Source organism: Vanellus vanellus (assembly GCF_965231255.1).
Source record: "Vanellus vanellus genome assembly, chromosome: 5".
NCBI lineage: Eukaryota > Metazoa > Chordata > Aves > Charadriiformes > Charadriidae > Vanellus > Vanellus vanellus.
The window spans coordinates 59,732,263-59,753,669 of record NC_138910.1 but is presented as its reverse complement, the minus strand read 5'-3'; the positions used below and the strand labels follow the sequence as shown (position 1 = coordinate 59,753,669).

Below are 21,407 nucleotides of genomic sequence, written 5' to 3'. Positions count from 1 at the left end.
GTGTAGGTCTGCTTAAAAATATAAGTAAAGGCCAGTGATTTCAGTTTCTGGGGACCAAGTGAGATTCTGGTGGGATATTTAGCTAAAATTTACCTGAAAACTAAATTTCACCTAGATGAACAGACTGAGTTCACAAGACTGGCCAATTTGGAGCACAGCATAATCTGGAACAGATTATTTGATGCTATATGAAAACGAGGCAAAGCACTACCAAGCCAACCGAGAATACAACTTCCAACAGTTTTAGTATCATCTAGCTTTCAAGAGTCACTGAAAAGAATGTTGAACTGCTAGGATCAGGGAAGAATATGATCCAGAGTATTCCTTATGTTCCCCAAAATATTCCTTCGACAGTATGTAATTATCTTATGGCCACCCGGGTTTCCTTTGTTAATAAAAGTGGTCACTGGAGGGAAGAGCAGCGAGAGCCACTGAGGCAACTTTTCAGTTGCATTGTGCTCCTGTAATTATTCACAATGAGATGGATGAGAACATGGAGATTATTTTCTGTTGGTAGTGGTAGGATGCTATAATCTTGTTTGTTCATCTGCTCTCCTGCTTTCAAACAGGAATGTTAATGTACAGACACTGTACATTAAGGAGAGTGAGGATTAGAGGGAAAAAAAGGAGGTTGGAAGGGGAGGAGTTGGTAGTTACTGTTCAGCTACGGACTGTTGCTGAAGCATCACCTTAAAGAAGGAAAGAAGCACAAAAGACGGGGAAGGAACCGTATTTCTTACACTACAGTCTCACCACTTCTAAGGTATGACCAAATCTCCACAACTGGGACAAGTGGAAGGAAACTACTTTGGAGGAAAATGCTATTGCATTCTGAGGCAAGAAGAAAACCAGGTGGCCTCCAGCTGCTGTAGTTGTGACCGGTGTATCTCTGCAGTCACTTTTTATTCTCCCAATAAAGCAATAGGAACTTGCTTCATTCTTTTCTCTTGGTTACCCAGCGATTAATTGTTTTCATTTCTCAATAGCAAAATTCTATTCTTGTGTTTTAAACTAGATGCTTGTCTGATCTAATGAAAACTGCTAACATTACTCTTTGCGTCCATCACCATAATGATGATAGAAATAAAAATTACAGCAGACATAGATCAAAATGTCAGAGGCCAAATATTTGCCAACCCAGCTGTGCCATCACAGTAGACAAAATAACAGTTTCCAAATTAAGCAGATCTTTCAAACATGGATGCTGTACTAACTGTAGAAGAGAATTTCACTCTGCATCAGAGGATAAATACAATAATCTGGGAGAAATTTAGAAAAGACTAGTCTTCTACAAAGCTTATGATCTTGGCTGCAGCTTTTGTTATTTTATATCATGGTACAGATGCTTCATAATAGCTTTTTAAAAGATGGTAAATGCTAAATTACACCATTTAGTGGACTATTGAGTCTGAAAATTATACATTTCCTAAAAGAGGAAATCGCAATTGCAAGATTGATCAGGTTATTTTGGCTTGCTGAGCCTCCTACCTGGTTTTATTCTTTCATTGTGAGTATTGTCCTTCTAAAGTATTTGTAGGGATAACAGAGGCAAACCTATTTGTGATCAAAAAGTTGTCAGAAAAACTGTGTTCCATCTGTATACTTTGTACAAATATTAAACTTTTTTAACATCCACACGGCCATTTTCCAGATCATTTGGTATTAGCAGTCAAGCCAAATTCAGGACTGAAGTAAAAAAGTACAATTCTTTTAGAAATCTGTGTGTTTTTTAATTGTTTATATGAATGCCTCTTAAGAACTTTCCAGATTCAGCTTAAATAGTGAGCTGAGGTCATTCTGCACACTCTTGCTTTAGTATCTCCTTCTGGAGGGTTTCATATTTACCACAAGAAGTTTTTTAAATATTATTACAGAGATGACTGACTGTAGAGGCATATGTAGTTATTTATGCAAAACTATTTGATAGTTTTGTAAGCCTACTAGTGTGCTCTATCCAAACATCCCAAAATCTACAATAAAAACTAATTTAGTATTCAGGTTTCTTTGCAGACCTTGAATAAGAATACAAACTATGGCTTTAATTATACCTGTTTTTTCTCAAATAAAATAAGTACAGATAAAGACATGTAGGCAAGGCCAGAATGCGATGCATGGACTTGTGTTACTGTGTTCTTAAACCTGTGCCCCTGTTTTGTTTACATACCACAGGACCTGGTCTTCCAGTGAGTCCCATGGGACCAGGTGGACCTCTCATAGCAATCTGAGAAAACAAACAGAACAAAACAACAGGTATCAAGAAAGAGCTGCCCGCCAGCATACAAATTCCATATTAATACAATTTCATAATGCATTAGCAAATAGCCCCCCATCATTGACTCAGTTGTCAATAAGGATAACTACTGTGATGAGATGATGCTTGGAGCTCTTTACTTCACATCCTGCATGATAAAAAATGGAAATTTTTTTTGAGCTGTACCCTGATGGCAGTTTTGTTTGCAGGCTCCTTGTACTCACCCTAGCTTGCTGGAGAATAGCTTGTGCTTGAGCTTCCTGAGCTGAGATCGTTGGGCCCTTCTCACCATCTCCACCGAAGCGGAACTGCAAGTATCAAAACAAGAAAAGGATTCAGAATTTATCAAATTAAAACCATACTTATTATTCGCTGCAACTGTGTAAAACACTTCAAAAACACAGAGTCTCCGTCTTTAGTCCCTAGTACATTCCACTAACTTCAGATAACTGCTGCATTGAGGCCACAGGGTCCAGCTTGAATATTAAGTCATCGGTAATCGTCTAGAACTGAAGTACAAATCTAATTCCTTATGAGCAAAAATTTTCTTGTTTTCATAGGATTTTGGTTTTCATTTTGTTTGCTTGTTTGTTTGTTTGTTTCAAAAAGATGCCAGAATAGACTCTAATTCTCTGCAAATCCTCATTAAAAATATGTATCAAAATTAATTAATTCTCTGTACATTAGTAGCTACCCACAGAAAAATGCAATTCAATTTAAGGATGACTTCAATTTGAAAAATGTTTGGTATCTAAAATGAAAAAGTTTTGTGTCATTTCTGTCAACTTCAAAGTAAATTACAGAGTAAAATTTAAGTACTCGCTGCTGTACTCCTGGACTGTTATTGCCGATGAAACTGCCAGCAGAAGCTTTGCAACGTTGCAGAGACACTAAGCTGCAACAAGAAGCATGACATTCCAAAGGTATGGCATAGGCATACTGGGTATGAGGACTATGAACCTTTCACTGCCCGCAACAGTTTGTTCAGCTTGCCTACACCCCGAGTTGGCACAGTAACTGACTGAGGTCTTTCTCTTTCAGTCATATTATTATCAGAATGGAAGGATATTTTGGGGAAAGTGATGGAAATCTTATTGCTTTAAGTCTCCATAAATGAGCAACTGAATTTTTTCTAAAATGAGAAGAGAACTACCAAATCTTCTGTCATTTGAAAAGAGGTCAGGTGGTTTGTAGGGATCCACATAATGTGGAATCAACCATATTTTCAAAATACTTTTTCAAGTGAAAATATCTAAATTCATTGTCTTGCATCGATTGAAAAGGTGAACCCATTTTGATGAATTCAAGCCCCACACACGATGATGAAGAGCCACACATCCCACAAAAGGTGTCTTTGACATGTTACTTGGTGTTTTGAACGTATCTCTGTGACAAGATGGTCTGCCACTGCTAGATTTGATTCCACTTGTTTACTCCTTTATACCAGGATGGCTCTCAACAGGTGGTCATCTGTTATAACAGGATAGTGGCTTCTCAGCGGGGTTTATACATGTGGAAAAGAATTCTGGATGGTGGTTAAACAGCTAGGCTGGAATTTGGGAAACCTGAAGCCAACTTCTTCCTTCCTGAGAAATTTCTCATTTGACTTGGTAAATCAGTTGTGGTGAGACTCATTAACAACTGAAAATAAAGCTAGTGAGATTTTCCAATGTTGCTGGTAAGTTAAGTATTAGTCCACACTTACTACCTTTAATGGAGCAAACTGATACACCAATTACAGATGGAAGAATGATTTAGGAATAATTCCCCTGAGGAGCAGTGGCATTTTTCCATCAACTAATTATCGGTAAACAAATACTTCTGTTATACAGCCAGCTGTGATAACAGAACTTGGTGCAAGCATGAGGTCAAAACCACTAGTTTATTTTAATAAACTTCCATTGATTGTTTCATAAATAGAAAATAAACTTTACAAAATCATCCTTTCCTCATTGATACTGATGTAGTCCTGCCTCCTGTATCAGAAACGCAGCAACTACGGCTCTGAGACTTTTTATTGCTTTGCTTTACTTACCAAAAATATTGCCCCTTCATTTGCAGTTGGTTTATGAATTCTCTGGGAACGGGTACTCATCAGAGCTTTCAGGTACATGAATACACTTAGGAATAATAAATTCCATGCATATAGTACTTTTCATACTACAAAGCTGCAAGATACTTTAACAGCTTTGGGCTTGTTCCTCCACCTGCTAAAACAGATGGTGTTTTGCTTTGACTCCAGTGGGAGCAGAGCTGGCTATGTGCATATATTTCTATTCAAAGGATGCACTGACTCTTCAAAGAAGATACTGAAGTCCAATTTTAAGCACGGAATGCTTAAAATTCTCAATGTCAAGGAGACTTGAAAGCACACACGCCTGCTGGGAGTACGTGCCCTTTGCACAACAGCAAACTCCTTGTTTAGGACATATAGTAGCAAATAATAGTTACTGTTGAAAATATAAGGAGGACTTCAGTGAGTGTAGTACATTTGTGTAGGTTCCAATCTGGCAGCCATGCAGGAGCTAAAGCATATGTTTTGTTTGAGGGGAAAAAGGGATTTTGAAAGGCTTATACCATACAAGAAACTATCATCTCTCATTCCAAAGACAAAATCAGATGAAAAAAAGAAAACACCTATAAATTTCTTGAAACACACTTCCTCTTTTTGGAGGCTGGCTACCTTGTAATCATAACACAACTTACCGGCAACATTAACATGGTACCTGGAGGACCTGCTAAACCATCAGCACCAGGGAGACCAGGGCGACCAGGTGGACCCTAAGAGGGATGACAGAAAAAGGGATGAGAACAAAAAAATAGTTATGTAAGATAAGCCTTTTGCACCACTCACACACACTTACACTTGTATTCATAGTGATGCACTTGAAGGATTAATATTCTCTTTGCAAATGGTTGGGGAGTGTTACTCATTATTAGCAGGGTAATTAAAGAACTGAATTTGGGGAAGACATTCAGCAAAAGGGAAGAAAGCTATTCTCTTTAATTATTTTACTTATAAATTATATTAAAAAATGGAGTACGGAGTACCTAATTACAGAGGCTCTGCTAATGACTTCACAGGTTGGGCTCAGCTGAGATTTGCATTGTGTTCCAGGTGTTCCTGCTCCGACAGGGGGATTGGACTAGATGATCTTTTGAGGTCCCTTCCAATCCCTAGCATACTGTGATACTGTGATACTGTGATTTGCTTTATTTGATATAGAGAACTAACACTGCTGATTCTCTTTAAACCCTTTGAGTAGGCTTAATTTCCAAAGGCTACATAAGTCCTGCAACTATGACTTAAAGCGCATTTTTTTATGAAATCTAACTCTCCCTGGCAGTTTAAAAAGAGCTAAGCCTTTTGTCTAAGCTGGAGTTGAAGAAATGTACCAATGTGTGTACATGATGCTCATGATCATTGATCCAACGTGCTGGATAAATAAATATTGCTGTTGTGACAAGTTAGATTTATAATTGCACCTTTCCTCCCAGCAATTTGCATGCTGCATTTTTACTAGCTGAAGCTCCCAAGGGCAGGAAGGACCTGCAACAGGAGCGCTCATTTGCCTGCTGCATATCTGCGAAACAAAGTGCTCATTCACCAGAACCACTCTCTGCAGGGTTGCAATGACAGACCAACAAACATCAAACTGTCTTAACGGGTTCCTTCTGCTGCTCAGGAGTTGAACAAAACAATGGGAAAGCTGATCTGAAAAATTCTGGTGTTTTTTCCCGTCTTCAGGAATTAAGATCACTAGTCTGTTACTGAGTCTGTCTGAGCTCTTTTTCAAAAAAGCCTGAAGCATCAAAAAATAATTCCCTACTAATAACACACTACAGATAAATCTTAAATTGAGATGTAAAATATTGAATAAAATGTTGTAATTGTTAAAAAGAACCATTATATATTCAGGCTATTTTGACTTAAGGTTAAAAAGTACAAAAATAATTAAATGCACTTGCAAGGCACCCGAAGAACCTTCACTCTGACCTGCAGTGAATTATACCATAAGATTATGAGTCTTTGTGAAGATTAGAAATGAAAGATTAGATCAGAAGATGAAGATTAGATTACTGAAGAAACCGAAGATTAGATTAGTTTTCACTTTCTTCTTCCATTGCACCATATTATATGACTGAAATTCATCACCACAGTAAGTAAAAGTGGTACCACTTATGGTCGTCTCCAGAAGGGTATGTTCATTCCTTTTTCAATTGTCTTATACCCATTAATAGGATTAGAATGATACAATAATTTAGTACAAAAGCTGAAGTACCATAGGCAACTACAAAAAGTTGTGGATTTCTCAACTAATTGTTCTGTAGTTCTGTGCTTAAATGTTCTCAATTATTCTAGGTATTAATGTGGGCTTCCTAAAATTAAGCAACATGCTTTTACTGAGTGGTAATTTTCTCGGAATGTTACTTTTCTAAATTGTTTACCGAAGATGAAAAGCAGTCAGAATAGTTATAGCAAGAGCTAGAGCCTTTATTCAGATGCACTGATTGTTGGTTACATACAAAAATACACATACACATATGTTTAAAATTTAATGTAAGACATGTTATTTCATTAGGGTGGAATCTGACAACAGATTCTAGTTGCAGAAATCTGTATTGTTCTCATGAATTTGGTAACTCATTTCTACAATTATTAATTTGTGTAATGTGACCTTTTTTATACAAAACATGAAGTCTGTTCTATGACAGGTAGATGACGTGTTTAGCCAAGAACTTCCTTATGATCAATTCCGTAAGCAGTTAGTTAAAAAACCTGAGTATTATTAGCAGTTATTGCATTACAATGTGTTAAAATGCCCATTTTCTAAGTTTAAATTCCAAAATATGTTGTGTAGTTAATCTACATGACAAATATGAAAGAAGTGCGGATGCTGACTTACTATCAAGGTGAAGCATTGTTGGGATTTTAACACTATTTTATTATTCAGTGAAGCAATAGCATCTTCTCAATATCTTCTATACACAGTACAGCATGAACATGCTAGACTCATCAGCAAACTATCACTCATAAAACTCAGGAAAGTTTTTTTGTAACATTTTCCTCAAATAAATATATTTAGGCTGTTTCAGAATTGTGTTAGCTGTGTCAGTAAGAAAGGGCTTGTAAGAACATGTCAGACTAAAATAATAGCTTAAACTTCAATTATATTTATGACTAGATAGGCTTCTCATGCAGTATGTTATTTAATATGGCCAATGAATTCTGCCTAGATTGTTTAAATATGATCCATCACTTTCAATATTTCCATGTATATTTTGATTCTGTAGAGCTTGTTTTTCTCTGTATCTCTGCATGTTATAGCTGAGGTCATACTGATTTTTTAAAATCTCACTCAAATCCATATGAAAAGTTTGTACCTATTGCTTTACTGTATTTTAAAATAATTCTCATCAAAACAGAGAAATATAGATAAATAGGAACTTAACTTTTTTCCAGTATTTACAGTACAGTACAGTACACTACACTATGGAAATGTTTGTCCAGATTCTCAGTTGGTTTGCTTAGCTGAGTAAATCAGCCTCGGTTCCACTGAAGTTTCTTAACCTATGTGTATATATTTCAGATCAGGATCTAACCCACTTACTCTTGTAGCAATTAGTGCAAGACATACCATGAATACCCAGGATAATCTAGATATTGACTTACCCTTTCACCAGGGTCACCTGGAGGACCAACAGGACCTTGTAGACCTGGGGGACCTGTAAGACCCTATGGAAAATGAATGACATTATTATGCTAAATGACAGTTTGCAGCACTTTTGAACTTTCTTGGGAAAGTTATGTTGAACACATATTTAGATAAAATAACTTATAAGGTGGCATACTTTTTTTTCTTACAAAGATTTATAGTCAACATTCAAAAGTTTGATTTTCGTGTGCACTCAGCTTGTAGCATGCTGTCACTGAAAATGCTGGAGATGACCCTTTTTTACTCCCTTCTAAAAACACTGATTCCAATATACCATTTGGGAACTATGATAAGACCATTATTAATTGTGTTAACTCATGAATACCAAAGCAAAGTGGATAAATCAAAGGCAGTAAAAGGAAATTGTGATTAATCTACTTACAGCAGGTCCTCTTGGTCCTGGTGGTCCTTCAATGAGCATACCCTAGGGGGAGGATGAAAAAACATACTAAATTGCTTGTGTCTTGGAGAAAAATATAAAACATCTTTTCGGCTGAACTCCTAAAGTTAATATTTCTTAGTGTTTTGATAAAATTTTCTGGGGATCTTGTCTCCACAGCTACTAGAATTGGAATCTGAATTTCTGTCTGGCTTTAAAAGTGAGAAATACTTTTAGGCTGGAGGGATCTCATAGTACTTGATTCAGAACAATTATTTTTTTTTATGCCATTAAAAAATTTGATGTGAATAGCTCTGGCTATTGCTATGCTGTGGGTCTCGTACCACCTTGTAGTTCTTTTATTTGAGTGAAGACACTAGTCCAAATTCCAGGTCATGGTAAGACCTACGAATACATGATCCTAACTTTTACTTGGCTTTCCATAGGAAGGAGGACTGGACAAACAGCTTGAAGCTATCTGTAGTGAACTCCAACAATGCTGGAGATTGACAGTGGATAACTCTTCAGTATTATGGATGTAAACTAAACATATCCTGCAATGGTTTAAAAAAGCCATGCATTTTATGGCCTAACACATGCTGAGCTTCTTCACAGACCACAACTGAGAGGTCAAAATCTTGACTTCTAACTTGTTCATTATTGTAGTCCTTTAACTTTGGTGACCAGTAACTTAATCAAATGCTAATCTTGGAACAGGAATATAGAATTAAAAGGGAGCTTTTGGATCACGGAATCCAGACCTTTGATATTTAGGTAACAATGACACACCACAGTACTTTATTACGCTTCAACTTAAGCGAATTTTTCCCCTTGATATTTCTGGACCTAATTTTATATGAAATAAAAACCAGATTAAACTTTAATTCCTATTCGAATCAAATACATACTTGAAAGCAGTCCTTGAAAATTCTAGAAGTGTAAACCACACCGGCATTCAACTCCTGCTAGATATTATAAAATGATTATTTTTGTGTAATCTATGTCTTCTTTTAAATTCAGTTACATTTTAATTTCTAACCATCAAGCATGATGCTACAGTATAACTTTGTCCTACTGTAAAAGCCACTTAGTTATTATACTACTATTTAAAGATGTGAAAAATTCTGTAAGCTACTGATCCATTACTGTGACCAAGCTGTAACCTCCGAAGGATGTATTTAATTAAACTTTTAGCAGTCTGATTGCACCAGCACAGCTTAAGCATACAAGCATTTATTTAACTTCTCAGAGGGACTTCCTTGCCTTTGCTGAAATCTGTAGTTACACTGTTACCTGTGCCTGAGCTAGCAGATCTCTCCGTAGGTCTGTCCAAGCTGTAGTTACTAAATGGACTCAAGAGCGTATCTATGCTCTATTTTCCTCTGCACAAGAAGATTCTCCTTGTTTTAAGGAACACGTGGTTAGTCCTTTGTGTAACCGAAAGAGAAGGCTGAACAGGCTAGTGTCTGTTATCACTTTTACACCGTCCACACTGTAGGGGATTGTTTCAGAGACCATGGATAAGGTTACTGTCATCCTATCATGAACAACATGGTCTGATAATGATGTATCTCAATAGTGTACATACGTTATATAGAGCTAAAGAAAAATTCACCCACATCTGTACTTACAGGTTCAATCACAGCTGGTTCTCCCTTTTGGCCTTTTTCTCCATAAGCCCCGTGTCCAGTCACCTGGCCAGTAAAAACAGCCCCAAAAATGAAAATAAGTAGAAGGTCTAAGGACCTGGTCCAATAAAGAACTGCAGCAACCTATACTTCTAAGCTAAAGCTGAAACTGATCTGTGCTATGAAAAACACGACAGGCACAAACCATATCAATCAAAAATATTTAATATGTGAGATGGAAAATGCAAAACCTTACGTGCATACTTTTCAAATTATTGGATATTGTTCATCCATTTGTAGTTTTCCAATGAGATGCAATAGTTTGCGTCCCATGGTTTCTATTAGGACTTTGCACAAAAAACCTAGAACTTGTTTCTTCTCTTATTTGAATGGACATATTCTTGACAATTAAAATGATTCTTCATGGCTTTCTGAGTTAAGCAAGCCTAAAGTAAGGTGGAAAGAAAGATCCATTGGTCTCATATGGACAGTAGTACCCTTTAAGCTCCTAATTTCATTCATTAGACATCCAAAAAATGTAAAGTGGTCTGAGAAGAGTCTGTGACTTCATGGCACAAACAGGAAAGGAGTTAAGTGGCGTAGTAAAAATTAAAGATTATTTCATGGGTAGCCAGTTATGCCTCTTAACTACATGAATTAACAGCACCTGCAAAATTCTTTTAGGATCAGTTCTATTGGAAATTTTGAGTTCAGGATTAAGACAACAGAAGTACCTGAAACAATAGGTCAATAACAAATGCTAATGGCAGAACACAGACTCAAGTTTCAAACAAAGAAAAAGAAACTTCTTTTTTCAACCCAGGAGATATGCATTTTTCTTCAGAAGTACCTCTCTTGATTGCAAACATATTCACTGCAAACTAGATATTAAATTCAGCTCTGATCAGATGAAAATTTGAAATGCTTTTTTTTTTTTTTTTCAGTAGAGCAATTCCACATTTACACTAAAATAGCTAGGGATTTGAAGCTGTTAAGGATAATGTTGCAGTATTTCAATACGAAATATTTTGGAAGGGAAAAACAGTGATATAGATTCATGGCTTGTGCATTTTGTATTGATTTATAAACACACAGATCCCACTAGTAACGATGCAATAGTTCATAAAAATCAAGTAGCAAGAGGTACAGATAAATATGTTTTATTATATTAATGAAAATTGGTTGGAATCTTTGGAAATATTGACCCTTTTTTTGAAAGTTTCTACATACTGAGTACTTTTCATTTTGCCTTTTTGCTCCAAAAATACATCCATATGTCAAAGGAAAAGTATATGATATATCTGGTTCAGCAGATGAGAGTCATAATAAAGTTGGCACAGGTCAGAGCCTGGGTTCGAATTCAAGCTGCCTGACTCCTTCCTTCAGTTTTGTAGCAAGGCATTTTAAGTTGAAATTTACACCAGGGGAGAGAGTCTACACAGTCATTTGCTTAATGCAGGCACAAATGGTGCCTTATGGGCTCTTTGCTTTGCAGATACTCTGACCTTTTCTGTGTTATTCTGCCACAGTGTCCCCATCTGTGCTAGAAGGAAAAAAGTAAGCTTGTATCACGTTGCATAGATAGGGATCATTAAAAAATACAATGACCCCAACAGGGTTTAGAAAGGAGTGATAAACGAAATGCAGAAGTATGGGTTTCAAGGTTGGCAGAGAAAAGCAACCTCACAGCATTTGCTGTTACTTCTTGGATCCTTTGGAAACTGAAGTGTGGAGTTTGTGAGGAGAAAATAAAGATAAGACTAAGCAAATACTGCAAACAAAATTCTCCTTTCCTACTATATTCAGGGCCTTCCCAATTAAAAATCCAAGTGGGAATTAATTTTGCTTCCAGTCTTAGTCCTATTAGTTTTCTTTGCAGCTTCAACAGTCCGGTAAACTGGTAAACGAGGATCTTGGCACAACTAAAGGAAAATTAAGAGCCTTGCTGTTAAGCCTGTGATTAAGTCAGAGGGAAAGAGAGAGCTATAAAACACACAAAAAAGAACATGATTCACAAGATCCACCATGTCATCCTATCTTCCTTTATATATACTGAGCTGTTAAATCACTCCTGCAAGGTCATAAACCTGTCACCATTGACTAAGCTTATTTTCGTGAAAGGTTTCAGATCTTCACGTTCCCACTCATGAAATTTCTCCTCAGGAAGTAGCAGAAGCCATAGGATTCTAGACACTTATATGAATTTCAACTTCTTAGGGTAATCATACAAAAATATTAATTACAGTACTTTCACCTGCTTTGGAACTTACATTCTTTCCAGCTTTAGCTCTACTTTAGAAAGATTTTAAAAACCATTCATTTTATCACTTATTTTTTTAATTCCACCTCTTCTTTACTTTCCCTCCCATCTTCAACCCTCCCTTGCTCCCTTCACCAAAAGCAACAAAACCCCTGCATTTAATAAAAATAAAAACTTCAGGATTACTAAAACAAGAGAATGGGCTTGATCCAAAGCCCACAAATGAGAACATATCTAATATGTACAAGGAGCTCTGGATCAGAGTCTGTACAGTTCTGAGACTGTAAAACTATAAAAGAATTGCTAAATTAAATTAATCTGTGTTATGCCTTCGATCAACTTACGCTCGTTTCTGTGATATCAGTCTCTGCAGGAACACCTGGACCAAACTCCTCATTAGTGGAATCAGTTGGTTTCTCTTCATATTCTTTATATTCATAAAAATCATATTCGCCTAAATCTCCATCTACCAGCAGATCAGATTCACTGAGGTCTACTCCTCTGCTTCCATATTCAGTTTCCTCAGTTTTTTTATCATAATCCTCTCCAGTTATGTATTCTTCAGCAAATACTTCTTCAACAGGATTTTGCTATTCATATCAGTAGCAAAGATTTGGGAATAGGAGGAATACGTGAGTTATTGTTAGTGAAGCAATGTAAGCATATGCTGATCCACCATGATGACTTGTCATAAGAAGAAAGAACAGTAGAACTATAGCATATTGTCTTTTAATTAGAGTCTGAAGGAATGGAAGTCCAGCCTTTCAGAGTAATTAAAAGATCTTTGTATAAGTAGTACAAAGAAGTAATGCTTTCATATGCTTTTTTTTTATTTCCAAAAACATTGAATTCAATATACCCAGTACGCTATGTGTACTGCTTGCTTAATGTTACTTTAGTGCCAAATATAGCTAAATTTCCCTGCTTGGTTTCACACTTACAAGCATTCATGAATGAACATATGAACCACAATGATCAGTGAATAAAATGAGACCTTTTTACAATAACAATGCAAGCATCACTTTAGTTGAGCCCAGCCTTCTTTATTATTTTGTGTCTATAAATACCAATGCTGAGCTAAATATTTTAATTTCTTTTCTCTTGTTAATGATTTTGCAGTTTATTTATCACTCAAAAAGTTATCGTTCATGTCTTTCATGGTAATTTATGTACTTTTTGGCTAAGTCAAATTCCACCTGCAAAACATTAATTTCAACAGTTTTGAAATCTAAGCTTTAATTTTCAAGTATGTAAACTGTCAAACCAAGCAACCAACTTACAAGCACCAAAGCAGTTTAAAAGAATGCTATATTTGAGATGTACAAAACTATTTGTGGAAAAAAAAAAAAAAAAAAAAGAGGATTGCTTTATTCTGGTACAGAGGTCTCTTGAACGGCTAATTTTTTATGAACTCAAAGTTCAGATATTGCTAATATGAGATGGATATTCTAGATGGTCAGATAAGATGAACTAATAAGATCTTAAAAATATATTAAGATGCTAATCAACATCCAGAGTAATTAAAATATCTTAATCTAACCATGATATTGAAATATATTGCAATTAAAATAGAAGGCCAGATTCTGATTTAACAGTTGCCTAATTCCATTAGCTGCCTGATTATGATTTTTGCCTTACAGTTACAGTAAATGCGGATCTGAACCTATTCTATGCCAATCTCTCACTAAGGAAAGCATTTAGCACTTTGGATCTACCTCATAACAACTGTACTATTATACAATTGGCCTATAATTACCCAAGAAACAGCATGATTTAAATATGCCTCTTTTGATCAACTTGTGAGAAGTAAACATGAATTTTAACACAAGAACAGTTTAAAGTAGAAAGAGTAAAGTATGTCTTAATTCACCTTTACCTTTCAAGACACATAGGAAGAAAACCAAAAAACAAATGGGGACTGTTTTTCCTCTTTTCAGATGTTGGAGGGGTACAGTTTTGTACATCTTTTAAGCAACATATCTTCATTTTGAAAGGAAAATGTAAAATACAAATGAAAACAATATTTCTTATAATCAGCCATCATTTTTCTAAAACTAGCATTAATTAATATGCAGACATATTAATCAACACTGGCTTTAGACGTACTACACTTAAAAAAATAATGTTTAGGCTTGTCATTGTGGCTTTCCAAAACCATGGTTTCTATCATAAGTCAAAATAATAATAATTTTATCTTTTTTGACAGTTCAAAATACAATGTTTCATAGAACCTCAGTGAAAAGCAAATAATCTGTTTCTGTTAGCTAAAGAACTACTAAAAGTAAATGATGGCTTCTGACTCAACTTCAATATGCTGCTATGGTTGCAGCCATTCTTTGTCTTGCGTTAGGCTGATTTTATGCTGCATCTTAAAAGTTATAGGAAAAAATGGAGACTTCACTTCCTCTTAGATTAGGAGTATGTCTAGTATTTAACCCAGTTTATACTAGACATAGCTCCATTCACATTGACAGTGAATGCAACAACCCCGCATTCCCACAGCATATATCACTGAATGATTTCCAGAATCATGAACTCTGCAGTCTAAAGATTCAGCAGATCTCTACAGAATTAATGGGAGTTCTGCCCAAGAAAACAGCAGGTTCTGATATTGGCTGAGAAAGCATACAATTGCATTAATTGCTGTTATGTATAGATATGTATAAGTACACAGATGGTCATTCATCCTTTTAAAATGTGTTTGTGGTTTTTTAATCATTAATACCTGATGGGCAAGTATTTTTGCCTATAATTTTCTCAAGAGTCCTTATTACCTCATTTGTTTCAGTAGTTCTGGAGGGAGCTTCTGTCTGGGGCCCATAGTCATTTTCAGCTATGCTATATTCTTGAAATCCATCAACAACGTTTGCCTAGTATTAAAGAAAAGGTACATTATTAAAAAAAAAAAAAATCCTGTAAGAAAAATTCAAGAGGTATCACTTTTATTCAGGTTATGGCATTAGCCAGACGTATTCATCTAGTGGGGTTAGGTATATTTTTTCTTATTATCAGAGATCTTCCAGTCTTGGCCTGGGAAAGATCTTGATTATTTCTTGGCTACCTTTACCCCTAGTTTGCCTTTTGTTGCTGCTTGATAACTTTTCTTCTTCTTGGATGCATATTTTTCAGATTTTTTTGTTGTGGCCTTTGGGGGTTTGTCCTTTGAGCTAGCGGCCACTGTCCTCTTCTTCTTTTTGACCATGGCTTTCTTTTTCTGCAAACGTTATGAAAGATGGAATGGGAAAACATAAATAAAATGAAAAGAAAATTGAGAAAGCATGAATGAAAGAAGGGTAACCAAATGTGAGATGAATGCTGTCAGCCATGAGACCTTCCATCTCCAACTGAAAGCAAGTGTTACAGCTACAGAGTAAAGAAATGAATGAGAGGAAAACATTAAGCTTATATACAGAAGACACAAATTGACAAACCATATGGCAGGGGACAGCTGGACACCACACAACAAACAGATCAGATTGTTACCTCTGTTTGTGCTACTGTCTCTTCGAACAGTGGGGGTCCCTCTGTTACAGAATCAGTTTCTTTATAATCTGCATCCCCATACTCATAGTCATATTCGATAAAATCTTCTGGTGTGTACTACATTGCAAATGGAAAAATATCAGGCATTCCCATGTTAGTGGTAGCAAACTAGATTAGCAATACTGGAAAGCATCTTAACCTTTACTTAGGAGTAAAGCTTAAGAAAATTAAGGTAGTATGAACAATTCAATACATTTTGGGGAAAAAATACAATCTCTTATTTATTTCACAGCACAACAGAAAAGTAATAAAAAAGCAAGTAGTAGTGCCAGGAAAAAACTCTCTTTTATTGGGCTGCACGGAAGAATCAACTATAATTTGGATTACTGGGAGCACCAACTGACCTTTGTGAATTAATGTATTCATTTAATCTTTAAATTGCAAATAACGCCTGTTTGAACCTATACTCTTTTACCTGTGGTTTTTTTTTTTTCAGGTGACCAGAACAGCGGAGAGACACCAATATCTGACATGAATAGGGTAAATAATGTCAGATACAGGAAGGAGTCCACAACTCACAAATAACCATGGCTATCCTCCTCTTGGTATGCTGGAGAGTTCTCAAAACCAGGGCAGCTCCATGGTACACATCGCCTAAGCAAATGCTTCACTAGTATAGTTTCATTTAAAGGTCAGATCCTCAGCTGCTGTAAATTGCTCCATAGCTCTGTATCTATAATAACTAGTATCAAATGAAGATTTGGCCCACAAAACTTTTACAAGAGAAAATGGGTTTAGAATTGGCTTGTGTAATGTTGTGAACATGATCTAGGGAGCCAGGAACTCCTGAGCTGTAATCTTGGCTGTGCCATGAAGATACTGGTCTTGATATTACATGCACCAAATACTCCTCATCACGGTTGAGAAGAAAGGGCAGCTTTAAACTATCTTACCACTCCTGTCATGCTTGAAGCTACATGAACTGGTTTTTCCTGTAAATTAAAGCAGTCCCATGGCTGCTACTAATTCTCTTTACATCCCCAGGGAGCCAAAGGAAGCTGGAATTGCGGCCAGAATCTGGCCTAGTATCTGTTTTCCCTTGTTTAGGAGGAAATATTGTAAATGTGCCTCATGTGAGCTAGCCACTTCTGAAATCTCCTCTCTCCTGTTACAAGTCAGCATCATTGTCTGTAAAATGAAGACAATACCTGTTTTCTTCATTAGATTGCTGAGAGGATTAGTACCTAACACTTCCAAATGACTCTGAGGATTCATAGAAGTCATAAATATTATCGGCATCAGAAAGAGATTGGCATTTTAGAAGAAATTATAATGAGATTAAAACAAAATACATTCTACCATATGACCAAATTACTGGTTTAACTGTTTTCTCTGGCAAAGCATTTCGATACAATTCTTGTACTTAGGATTTTACTGCACAGAAAATACGGAGAAGTTGATTTCCTCAGGAAGTATGAGACTAACACTGAAAGGCCTTAATCGCTTAAAAATCCCTTTACATGGGTTTCTGCTACTTCACTCCTGTGACTCCTCGGAGTCTTACTATGATCAATAACTTTTCTTAAAAAGAAGATACAGATTTTTTTTAAAAGTTGGATGCTTTTTGTTTGAATGTCCTTTTGATTATTTCTATACCCCTGCACATATAACTTGGTTAGTCATGAGATTTGATAAACATATAGAAAGAATGTAACAAACTTCTGGTAATTGTCCAAAACTATATTGCACATTAGTAAGAGAACGTCAAACTGCACTTAAATAACAAAACATTTATCATCTTAGGTGGAGAATATCCTCTCTGTGAATTACATTGGCACTTTATATTTGTATATAAAGTAAGCCAGGCTTTGATTTCATCAGTGGTATCACTGGCATTACAGAAATAAGTTGATTCTATTTATACTTTTCAAAACCAGCAGCGATTTAGACTTAAGCTTGGTAAGTAATATGTGATTATTCTCTCCCTGTTCAGTAAATTAAGATTCAGTCCTAATCCCAGTGAAGTCAATGAAACATCCTTGATTTGTAAACAGTATTGTCCAAGGGCCTCATGGGCAGTAATGATACATTTTTACAGCTGTGTATATGTATAAAAACATGTTTTCTGGCTTTTGTAGTTCTGAAAATGCAACTCAATACAACTTGTATAAAATGAAGTATGCCACTGACAGAAAAGAAAACACAGTGATAAGTTTCTAGAAGACCATAAGCAGTCACATAAAGGAAGTAAAGAAAATAAACAACCACATGGCTAACAACAGCCATTTTGAAATAGTTACAGAATAACATTGAAATTGCTGTATTTGTTTGGAAATTATAAAAATGTGTGCAAATGCATAAAATCTGATTTGCACAGCTTCTGTCAAGAAGTCTATGCAAACTAGGCCGATCTACAAGAAAAAAAAGTCTTTAGTGAAATATACCTTTCAAATTCAGTCATTCCACCCTACCAGTGACAACCCATTGCATACTTTTAAATGCTTCCTCAGCCAAACAACATGAATCAAACACTCTGCTACGTAATTTTTACTGGTACCAAAACAACAGACACTACCCATGTTAAATGTTATCGATTATCTTAAGGGATAAGTGGAGGAACATTTTAGAGAGAATTACTGCTTCATTAGCTGGATTTAAATTTAAATATGATGTTAGGAGTTTGCTTTAATAACTTCCAGACACATAGACTCCCTTTTAGTAAGCACTGCAGACCTATTCTGAAACTGGAACTCTAGCATTCTTTTTGACCAATTAACAATTAAAATATAACTCTGTGTTGCTCACTATTAAGACTGTTTTTCACATATCAGTAGTATGGTTTCCCTCAAGGTAAGCTGAATGGCTGTGCTGAATTGGGCCAACTATGTGACTAATAAAATTACAACAGTGGGTTACAAGAAGTTCTTCAGAAGCCATAAACTAAACAGAAACGTTGACTGGAAAAAAAAAAAAAAAAGAAAGGAAAAATATCTGCGCCAAGTATGTTAGTATTAAAAAAGAAAGTGGTGAATAAATTGATATTTATGCTAAGATCTGCCAGAGGCATAGTTTGGAAAGCCAGACATTTATGAATGAGAACTAGAAAAAACTCATACAAAAAAGAACGAGTATCTGGAGAGATCTGTTGCATCATGCATAATCACACAAAAAATACTTTACTTTTAGGTATTGTGCTGCACTCATTTCTATTAAAGAAAATGAAACTCTTGATATATGCAAAATATTATCACGAATACAGTGGTACATTTGGGTTGCAATGATATGCAGGCACACAGACAAAAAGAACAGGAATGGATCAGAAGTGGGGAATGCCAGTTTCCATGCTGGAATCAGATTACTGCCAAGCAAGTGAAGACCTTCTCCATGGACTTTTTTTCCTCCTTTTTAAAAGCACAGTATCAGAGGGGTATTATGGATTCTTGAACCTAAAAGCTAGGACATGTGGCCACCATGCTGAAAACAGCCAATAAACAGAGAGAATATGTTTTGTACCGTACTGCACAGGTCCTGTTGCAACTAGTGAACTATAGATGCAAAATCTTCCAGGTGTATTTCCTGAGGCACAATCTGTCCAGATGGAGTAATTACACCCCTAACTGGTGTAAAGATATACTTTAGAAATATGATTTACTCCACAGCATGATTTTATTAACTCAACCTAATAAAGGCTATTCCCCATTTTTAAGATGAGACAACAGGACTGGTGAAGGTCTAGCCGGTTACATGAGGACTAAATTGACAAACACCAGGAACAGATTTAAGAGAGTGTGTAATGGGGCTTTAGACACCTGCTGTGAAGCTGGCACTCACACTTACCCTGCCACTAATAGTCAAGATTGGATATGAAGCACATATCCCTTCTTTTTCTGGAGCCACAGAACTACAAGGTCACCTTTATCAGATGACCAGAGACAGACCTATGTCCCACTCAGTTTGAGGCCTCAACAAACCTTGAGAAAAGAGCATTCACATTTTGGATGCTAACATTTCTGAGAGCAAAACCCATGCTATCTCAGGCCTTGCTATTAGTTCAGAGAAGCTGGGGGGTTCACAGGAATCTGTCATGGTTGCACTGCCAATCAAAGGAAAGAGAATAAGTAGACTCTTGAAAATATAGGAGAAAGCATCAAGAATTTCAAAATTAATTAATGCAAATGGAACAGTATCTTCTGCCACTTTCTAAATTTAGTCAACTAACTCTAGCAAGAAACCAAAGCATGGAATGAGAGCAAGTATGATAGAGATGAAGAGCATAGTTGAAGACAGCATCATTTGTTTTGTTAGCTATATACCAAAGAAAGATACTACTGGCCAGGAACGCAGCCAGAGAATCAAGAAGCTGCAATGGGATTTAAAGGGGCATTCAGCTTGTGGATCATTCTGATGATGCTTCTATGGGTACAGACTTAGCCAAGTACAAAATACGCCTACCACAGCTGTGCAGCATTACTTCAGTCATGCTCAGAGATCCATCTATAAAGTATACCTAAACCCTAATGCTGCTAGAGAATGGGATGGTTACAGATCTGAGACAGCACAGATGAGATTCACCAAGTGCTCATAGTAATAGCAAAATATATACAACTGTATTAAATTTCCAAGTGATTTCATGTGAATGACAAAAAGATTGGCTCAAAATTATATTGTCAAGTTGGACAATAGCTGGAACTTGGTGAGGGATTTCAGCTAAGACACATCAGGTAACACATACTTCAAATGTGATACAATTTTCTGTTGTTTTTCTTTATTCTCTTCTAAGACCACCAATTGTTACAGAACAGCCATTCTTGTAATGAGTATTGCATATGACTGTTTTCTTACAAATGAAAGGAAGAATAAAACCTGCTGTTTCTTGATCGGACAAAATCTTTCCACTATGACCTCATGCTTTCTTTACCAGAGTGATTATATTACACTACCAGATCATCATGCAATTCCAATTAAAGAGATGAACTGTTTTCTTCATCAGATGAATTTTAGAAGCAGATCAGCAGCACGCAAGTCCTGTTTCAACTGTGGAATGACTTATGTATTCTGAAGACAGCCTTACTTTGAAAATGGATTCTTCTGCTATCCATACTCTAAAAACCTACTGTCCTCCCATTCCAGGATGTAGATTTTAGCAATTTTTGCTTTACCTTTCCAAATTACAAGGAACTAGCAATCTAAATCCTAAACCAAAGAACTGTCATAAGCTCATTTTTTTCATTGCCTAAAGATTATGCTAAATCATCTAGCTAGCTAAAGAGGCAAAGATGACTTTGAAACATTCTAGTCCCACTAACACTTTGCAAAATGCAACAAAACAAAGGATGCCAAGCAAAATGAGAGTTTTTAAAATAAGATGCAGTAATATAAATAAATAAATGGTAGTAGATGTCAATCTTAGGGCACATGGAAAGTTAAAAGATCTAAAAGATGGCCTCTTCTATCACATAGTCCTTATATTGTTCATAAAAGTAGTAATAAAACCAAGGAGATAAAAGGACATAGAAACAAGATCTTCAGCTTCCAAAGACAGCTGCTGTAAAAGGAGAACAAGACACTTAAGGTTCTTTATTATGATAACTGCTTAAAGAAAAAATCTATGTATCTATAAAAAGAAAAAGAGAGCTAGGAAGATCACTGTTTTTAAAACTTGCTAAGTTAGCTAACTGCCGTTCTAAAT

The 21,407-nt window shown here is 36.0% G+C and overlaps 1 protein-coding gene across 3 annotated transcripts in view; it reads right to left on the bottom strand.

The window, feature by feature from the left end:
- Positions 1–21,407, bottom strand: part of COL11A1 (collagen type XI alpha 1 chain) — a gene marked incomplete at both ends in the record, with an annotated part of 162,576 nt that overhangs the window by 95,776 nt on the left and 45,393 nt on the right. Inside the window, 10 exons of one of the 3 annotated variants that reach the window (XM_082483933.1) lie at positions 2,165–2,221; positions 2,476–2,559; positions 4,958–5,032; positions 7,926–7,988; positions 8,351–8,392; positions 9,979–10,041; positions 12,580–12,825; positions 15,010–15,105; positions 15,303–15,449; positions 15,719–15,835. In XM_082483933.1, the coding sequence (XP_082340059.1) occupies positions 2,165–2,221; positions 2,476–2,559; positions 4,958–5,032; positions 7,926–7,988; positions 8,351–8,392; positions 9,979–10,041; positions 12,580–12,825; positions 15,010–15,105; positions 15,303–15,449; positions 15,719–15,835 (990 nt within the window). Of the gene's footprint in view, positions 1–2,164; positions 2,222–2,475; positions 2,560–4,957; positions 5,033–7,925; positions 7,989–8,350; positions 8,393–9,978; positions 10,042–12,579; positions 12,826–15,009; positions 15,106–15,296; positions 15,450–15,718; positions 15,836–21,407 lie in introns of all 3 variants that reach the window. The other 2 variants (XM_082483935.1, XM_082483934.1) reach the window with 2 other exon arrangements.